We start from the raw sequence: 8,514 nt of genomic DNA on the forward strand, positions 1-8,514 counted from the left end.
TAGGCCAAGTTCTCTTGTGGCCCTCCTTTCAAGAGGTCTCATCTAGCATTAGTTACTGTATGGGTATGGTGTCTTAGATAGAATGCTCCTTATTTAAAATGTCAGCGACTTTCTAAATTGATATACTTTAGCATGAGATCAAATCATCAGCAAGCCAGAGGACTCTTGGCTCCAAAGATTGGCATCTGATCTGTGGTCTCTGGATATCTCAGGGTGCCAGGCTATCAATATTTGTTGCTTCCCTGGACACCAACTCATTATTTTTTAATTAGAAACTCAGCTGTCTCTCATAATCCATTATGGCTTGAAGCATGCACATGTGCATATGATCTTCTCCTGTCTGATTGAAGGCACAAAGTAATGACCTTGAGCTAATAACCTCTTACTGGGGTGACTGACCCATGACCCTTCAGGGTGACATCATTGACCTTTGCTTGTGTGCTGAAAGCCATAGGACCTCCAAGAGCATTTGCTGTGCTAGGAGGGAGAGGGAAGAAGATGACTTATCTTAGCTGACAGATCTTGTGCTGATCCAGGAAGGAGCTTGCTACCCATTCTGATCAACTCACTGTATTTCTTTTCCAGCAACAAGAATTTTCAGAGGCCTCCAAATCTGATCACAGTTCAGGAACTTTCACCTGTCCCAATATAGAATCCTGAAAAGGATCCTCTTCACCTACCAAGCTCCCTGTCTTCATTGGGGTGGTTTTGACATCCCTATAGTTCAGGTTTGTTCTCATTTGAGAATATGTTTACACCAGTGATTGGATTCCCTAAAGTGTCTATGGCTTCTCATTCTAGGGACGGAGTAGTCCCCAGCAATTATGTTTATTTATTTTGATTGTAATCTGGCTAACGAAGTGTTGAACTTAAGAGTCAGGAGACCAGGCTTCAAATCCTCCTTCTGCCACTTAACTTTGGGATAGAGGAAGTCTTTTTAACTCCTCTATTCTTTAGGTTCTCTGTTTGTTAAGTTTGTTAAGTCTGCTGACTTGACAAGATTCTTGGGAAGAAGGTTATAAAGTGCCATTTAAGTTTTTGTTGTTGAAATAATGTTCTTTAAAAATAAAATAAAGTTAGTTATCAATGTATTGGATGTTCACATTCTATTAAGATCTATCTATGAGTATGGTGTACTATGGTAGATAAATGTATTCAGGGTGGGAAATGTTGTTCTTTAATTCATAGGTTGCTAACAATTTATTAGCTTTTTTTCTTTTGTCATAGAATTAACCTAGGATTTTAAAATATTTTGATAAAATTATTATTGACAATAATAATATTTATATATCACTTTGAAGTTTGCAAAGTACTATATATACATGATCTCTTTTGCCCCTCACAAACAATCCTGTGATATGGGTGTTATTATGCCCATTTTATAGATAAGGAAGTTAAGGCTGAAAGATTAAGTGATTTTTTTCCAGGGTCACACAACTACTAATGATTAGAAAAGATTTGAACTTGGGTCTTACTCATTGTATGACAGTTTATTTGTTGCACTATAACTGGCTTCCTCTGGAACTTTATACCATTTTAAAATATTTTGAGAGGGTCCATTGTTGTCACCAGATTACCAAAGTGGTAATTTAAGAAACTCTGCTACGTTATCCCATATTTGCTATTTTGTTCTCTTGTGTCTTCTGTCCCAACTAGGAGAGCTCTAGCATCTTTCTAGCCAAGCATGGATTTAAAATATTTCATGTTTCCAATGGAGCAAGGGTAATATGTTTATATAAACATACATACATATGTATTATAATTACTATAGAGAATACTATATATCTAAAGAAAAAATTAGAAAAAGCATTCTATTTTCAGAAATAGAAATTTCAGAAAAAAAAAATAACAGTTCTGATTCACAAAGCAGGAAGGAATAAATCAGAAAAAGAGAACCAGAAGCTAATAAACATTAATGTCTCATAAGTTCTCTAATCCTAAATTTTCTTACCTTTTACTATCTTTGCTAATTTGCTAATCAAAAATCATTTATTATTGGTTATTAATTTGATGGTTGGGATAAATGTTCACATGATTTTAATTTGCATTTTTTGATTATAGCAATTTTCAAACTTTTTTGTATGATTGTTGATAGTTCTTTCAAAAACTTTACATTTTTTTTTAAAAAATACAACTATTGAGGAATAATCTTAACCTTAGTCTAATGGATTTTTCTCAAATCAACCTCAAATCTGCCTCCTTGCAACTTTTACCATGATGCCTAGTTCTGCTCTTTGAGTCAAAGCAAGAAAAGTATAATTTGTTCCATATATTTAAATATATGAAGACTATTATTTATATCCTTGATAACTTTCCTAGCTAAACATTTCCTAGTTCCTTCAGTTGATCTTCCATGACTAGAAATCCTTTACAATTCTGGTTGACCTTTTCTCGTCATTTTATCAATGCTTTTTCTACATGGCGCCCAAAGTTAAACACAAGAGTACAGAAGGATTATCATCTACCTAGTCTTGGATATTTTTTCTTAAATTTTTTTTTCTTTAATTAACACAGCCCATTGCATTAATTTTCTTGGCTTCTGTATCACTCTGCTAATTCATGTTGAGCTTTCAGTCTTCTGAAACCTCAAGAACTCTTTCATTTGAACTGCTGCCCAACTATATCTTCCCGAATTTATACTAATAAAGTTAATTGTTGAAATTCAAATGGGATATTTAAAATTCCTGCTACACTTCAAGTTATTCAGTTTGGGCAAATGCTTTCCTCTATTGAGATCTCTTTGAATCCAGATTGCTGTCTGTCTCCTCAGCTTTGTGTCATGAGTAAATCTGATAAGCCATCTATGTCTTTCTCCAATTCACTGATGCTTCAGCTTGCTGAGACACACTCCAAGATATTGCACTAACTACCCTTGGGTTTTGGCTGTTCTAATAGTTTTGAAACATTCTTTTTGTAGCCAAGATCTCTTCATATTTTCCAAAATATTGGTATTGGGAACTTAGCCAAATGTTTTGCTAAAATTTAGGTAAAGTACAGCTACAGAATTGGCCTGATCTGCAGTCTAGTGACGCTGCCAAAAAAAAAAAAAAAATAGGAAAGTAATGAGGTTTGAATGGCATGACTTTTTCTTGAAGAAACCATGTTGGCGCTCTCTGTGATGACTTCTTCTATTTCTACATATTCATTAACCATTCCTTTAATAATACATCCTAAACTATTGCCAAGAATTTGTTGGGTTTCCTGGTGTGTAGTTGGCAAATTCCATTTTCATCCTTTAAAAAAAAGAAAATGGAACACTTTTTCTTATCCAAGGCCATGACACTTACCCTGTTCTTCAGTATCTTTCACAAATCACTCTTAGTGTTATATATATATACTAGTACTCTAGGATGTAGTTCATTTGGATTTGGTACCATTACGCTATCATCTTAATTGTCTTTGGTATTAACTCCCTTTTGGCCATTTTTGTTCTGCCCTTTCCATTCAGCCAAACAACAAACATTTAAGTGCCTAATACATCAGGCATTGTTGGAAGCAAAATAAGAATTGAATATTCCTGCTTTCCCTCCATTGTTTGTTTTCATCCCATTCAAAAGGAGCAGTTTTGGGGCAGCTGGATGGTGCAGTAGATAGAGCAAATGGCCCTGAAGTCAAGAGGATCTGAGTTCAAATGTGGCCTTCAGACACTTAATATTTCCTAGTTATGTGACCCCTGGGCAAGTCACTTTAGCCTAAAAACTAAAAAAATAGTCCTAATCCTTTTTGATCATCTTCCTCCAAATACTGTTCTAAAGAATCTTTATTGCCTTTAGCTTTTCTTACCAGGATGAGCTCACCATGAGCTTTTAAACTCCTGAAAAATTTATATTTCTCATTTCTTGTCTCTAAATATTTGTAGATAATTTCAACTAGTTTTCAATTTCCTTTGCCCTCATTTCCCTTTTTCTCCCCCATTAGCTTAAAGACCTTTTTTTAATCCTGAAACTTAAAACTGGTGACTGTTTACAGATGAATTAAATCTGGAATTCCTGATAATGTTCTGTGGATTATTGTTCTGCACTTTGTCTTTTAGGTTTTGACTCTTGAGTTTCATATCTTTCTTGGGCCCAGTTCCCCATAGAAAGGTTACCACTTTCTACATTTATGTAAATTACAGATTTTTTACTTGGGGTCAGTGAATTTTAAGAAAAATTTTAAATTTTTCAATATAATTTACTTCCTTTATAAATCCTATGTGTTTTATTTCACATATTAAAAATACTATTCTTTGAAGAGGTTCTTAGGCTTCACTAACCTGCCAAAGGTACCTGCTACATACAAAGAAGCCAAGTGCCCTGATTCTAAATCCTATTCTCCCAAAGTCTTAGAGGGCATGTTAAACTGTAGTCATTTTTACTCTCCTTTTCTGAGGAATTTTAAGCTTAATGTTTACTTCCCCACCCCCAAAGTTCCTATCATTTTTATTTCATCCACTAGTTCCTTCTCATTGATCAAAATTGCCTAGTATTGTGGTTCTCCGTCTCATTTCTTCCCCTTTTGAAGAATGTTATTCATGTTAAATAAATTTATGAGGTTTTCTGTTTTTGGAAGAGAACTCCAGCAAATGTCTGGACAGTTGAAGTTCCCATCATATTTCCATGCTGGGTTTTTGTTTCCCAAACTTCTCCCTTGTTGTTCTCCCCTCACTCCCTTCTCCAACAATAGCACTTGTTTTTCTCTTCACTTCTCTCTACCTAAATGCCCTCCATCAGGATCCTGGATTTTATCACATGGGTTATGTTCTTAGTAAATAACATTTCCGCTATTCTTTTTTTCTCTTCTGTTCCTATTAGGAGCTATGTTCTTCCAGACCTAGACATGAGACTTGGTGATAGTTGTGAATCTACTTTACTCCTTGTATTAGTATCTCTGTTGATGGCTAGATGGCACAGTGGAGAGAGTTCTAGGCCTAGAGTCAGGATCACTCATTTTCCTATATTCAAATCTGGCCTCAGACATTTACTAGCACTGTGACCCTGGACAAGTTATTTAATCTTTTTTCCCCCAGTTTCTTCATCTGTAAAATGAGCTGTAGAAGTAAATGGCAAACCACTCCAGTATCTTTGCTTAGAAAACCCCAAATGAGATCATGAAGAGATGTATACAATTGAACAACAAAAAATTTGCATCTCTAGTTTATGCTGTTTCTTTCCCATAATTTATACATTTGTATAGACATCTGAGACAAGGTTTAGTAGCTGTGATCCTCTCTTCTGTTATTTTTTCTAAATTATATTTGCTATTCTTAGTAATTTGGTTTATGTTTTGATTTAAAGTCTTTTTGAGGCAGTGTGGTACAGTGGAAAAAGTATTGCCTCTGAAGTCAGAGGATGGAGTTTTAAATCCTCTTGTCACAATTTGTGTGATTGTGGGCAAGTCATTTAAAGCATTTGGGCCTCAGTTTCCTATCTGCAAAATGAAGGGAGTGGATTAGATGGCCCAAGATCCCTTCTAGCTCTATGATCCTATTATCAGAGTTAAAAGACTGAAAACAAATACATTTTTATTGGATATGATCCTTCTCTGGCCTACAGCTTATTAATTATCATTCCTATCTCTGAGGGTGTAGAAGTCCAAGTCTTATTTTCAGACTTAATCAAGTGTTCACTTCCTAAATTTGTTTGTCTTCAGAAGCCCCTACCTTCCACTGTAAGCAGTGAGAAAATAACCACCCATGGTCCCACAGTCTTCATTTACATGCATGGGACTTTGTAATCTAGTGTATTAGTGGCATTAATTGTCATTTTAATGGATTGTGATATTTTAAAAAAATCGTATTTAAAGCAATTGGCTTGCCTTGAGGTCACAATAAATATCTGAGGTCTGATTTGAACTCAGGTCTTCCTGACTTCAAAGTCAGGATACATGCATACATAGCTATTACTTGCTATTGACAGAAATACACACATAGATCACTCTTTGCAAGTTACTATAAAATTTACCTTCCTTTTCACATGTGCTAGAATGGAGAGCCTAAGTTTTCTAGCATCATACATAAGGTACCTCACCTTATTTGATTATTGTAGTGACCATCACTTGAGACTTCTGAGCAAGAGGCTATTTATATTTTTTCCTACCTTTTCTTATATCTACATCTATATCTATATCTATATACACACACACACATACATATAGATATGTGTGTATATTTGTATTACACACACATAAATTTTTGTTTCCTTGCTCTCCTGCAATTAATTTATAATCCCCAGGTTCCTACCAAATCCCTCATACAAATAGATGGGTGGGTTCAGCCGCTGTCCATAAAAAGTCAAATGTTCAGCTACTTATTCCTTTTCTCCCTCTAGACTGATGCAGTAGAGCTCATTATTAGGTTTGAAAATACTGAAGGACTAAGATGTCAGGATTTTTGAAGGGCCTTTCATAAGGTTATTAAAGTTGCTGAGGATCTTGGTAGAGACACAGAAGAAAGGCAGAGTCTGGTACTCAAATCAGGAAAAGGTTGGCAGGTGACTAACCAGGATATCAAAAGAAAAATATAACATGTAATTAACCTCAAAGGAATAATGGGTGATGGCAATGAAAAATGGTCTGGAAGGAAGGAGGATGCCAGTCCTGCCTTGAGAGCAGTGGAAAAGATCAGTTTTCATTTGGTAGATGCCAGGTTTCATTTAGTGTCAAGAGGTAGAGACAATCAAGGAAACATCTGGAGGTGGAAGGGTTTGTTTCTAACAGTGGCACTTCTCAAGTGCCCAGTGGCAGGAGTTCAGTAGGAACAGATGGTGATGAAATGGAATTATTCTCAGAGCTAGCATTTATATGGTACTTTCAGATTGACAAAGTCCTTTTCAAAAATTGTCATTTGCTCCTTAGAACCACCCTAGATGTTTAGGGGTTCCCTAAACTCCCATTTTGGAGAAGAAACTGAACATAGGTTTAGAGATTTTGCCCAGGGTCACACAGCTAGTAAGTGTTTGAAGGTAGATTTGAATTCCAGTTTTCCTAACCCTAGGGCCTATGTGCTATCCACTATTGTATCTAGCAGTCTCTGACCAGTGAGGGGAAAGGGCCCTGCAAGATCTGAGTTTGGAAGGATACCAGAGGAAGAATTTTCAGCTAATGTGATGTTGCAAGAAAATGAAGATTGCAGAATAATCCATTGAAAAGGAGGCTGAAGGGGAGAGGATGCGATGAGAGCTAAGAGCCAAGAGACAATGTGGCACTGCAGGTTTTGGCAATGAAATATTTTGGTACTGCCATTTATTGCCCATTTGTATATGCACAAGAAAAGTCCTAGGCAAAAGGTGGACCTCCACACAGTGGGTGCTCTGGTTCGGACTTGCATTTTCAGTGCCTATGACTTCTTCCATCTTCCTGAAGTCAAAGTACAGGATGGAAATAGGCGATTATGTGGTTTCCTTTCCAGCATTAATTGGCTTTTCCTGTCATAATTAAAGCAACTGCAAGCGTTCAACAACAAATGCTTCCACAGATGGTTGCAGAACTCATTGATGATGGATATGACTTCTAGGAAGAGGGAGACATGAAGTCTTGCCCTGGGAGGTTCCAAAGCTGTGGTGATGACAGACACAGCTTTCAATGGAGGGAGGGGTCTTAAAGCAACAATTCCTGCCTGATCTACAGATGCTGGGAGCCAGTGCTGTCTTGGCCATAGAACATGAAGGTCAGTCAGGTGAAACATAGTACAAGCCTAGATCTCTCTTATCCAGAAACCATTTTTTAAAAAACTCTTTCTAAGGGGAAACAAGTTCTAAAATGGCCTCCTGGTAGAGTTTCTTCATAAGAAATGTAGTTGTTTTATATTTGGTTCTGTGGTTCAGGACTGTTAAGTAGCTAGAGGGGCCTAATGTAATAGCAGCAGTGCACCTCCTCAGCCCACTTCTGGGCACAATGCTTTGCAAACCTTAAGCTTTGCACTATAAAAGTTATTAGCTACACATAACCCTTACCTTTGCCAGGGAGTACATCTCTGGGTGGATGGGAATACCGTGTGGCAAAACAGGGAAATGTGGCGACTGGCTGAGGTATTTTACATTTCTGGGATTAGGGAGCTGTCTGTTACCTACCACGATGGAATACTAGGCTCTCCCTGAAGCAGTTATTTATTCTGTGGCAAGTTCTGCCTTTGATAAATTTTCTGGCTGGAAGGCTAAACAGGTGTGGCCACCCTCATCCCATTAAATCTCACAAGTCTGCGATGTTTCACACCTTAGTCACCATAGGCTACTGTTGATAGCCTCTAGGCCTTCCCGACTTCCTTCGGATTGTGGCTTAGGTGCCGGCTCCAGAAGACCACGGCAGAGTTTGCTTGTTACTGCTGCAGCCACCCTGACTTGGGGCATAGGCCAGGGCCTCAGAAGTACTTGCTCTGCTGATCTACCCTGTCTTAGCCTGGAATTGAGAAGAAGCTAGAAGTGTTTTCCAAGGTCTCCCATTGTTACTGAGGGGAGGATCTGCTATCACCAGGAAGGAAATGGATAAGGACTTGACCCCAGACCACTTTTGGGTGGTCTACCTGAAAGGGGAGGCTCA

General features: G+C 37.4%; 1 protein-coding gene across 2 annotated transcripts in view; it reads left to right on the forward strand.

The window, feature by feature from the left end:
• LOC100927035 (protein regulator of cytokinesis 1-like) overlaps nt 1–1,255 on the forward strand; it is a 38,356-nt gene extending 37,101 nt beyond the window's left edge. For both annotated transcript variants that reach the window (XM_031955620.1, XM_031955619.1), the window contains one exon: nt 586–1,255. In XM_031955620.1, coding sequence (XP_031811480.1) covers nt 586–660 — 75 coding nt within the window. In that variant the 3' untranslated portion in view covers nt 661–1,255. The remainder of the gene's footprint in view (nt 1–585) is intronic.
• Nucleotides 1,256–8,514: the final 7,259 nt, after the last annotated feature.

The sequence above is a fragment of the Sarcophilus harrisii genome, chromosome 2 (assembly GCF_902635505.1).
Source record: "Sarcophilus harrisii chromosome 2, mSarHar1.11, whole genome shotgun sequence".
Lineage (NCBI taxonomy): Eukaryota > Metazoa > Chordata > Mammalia > Dasyuromorphia > Dasyuridae > Sarcophilus > Sarcophilus harrisii.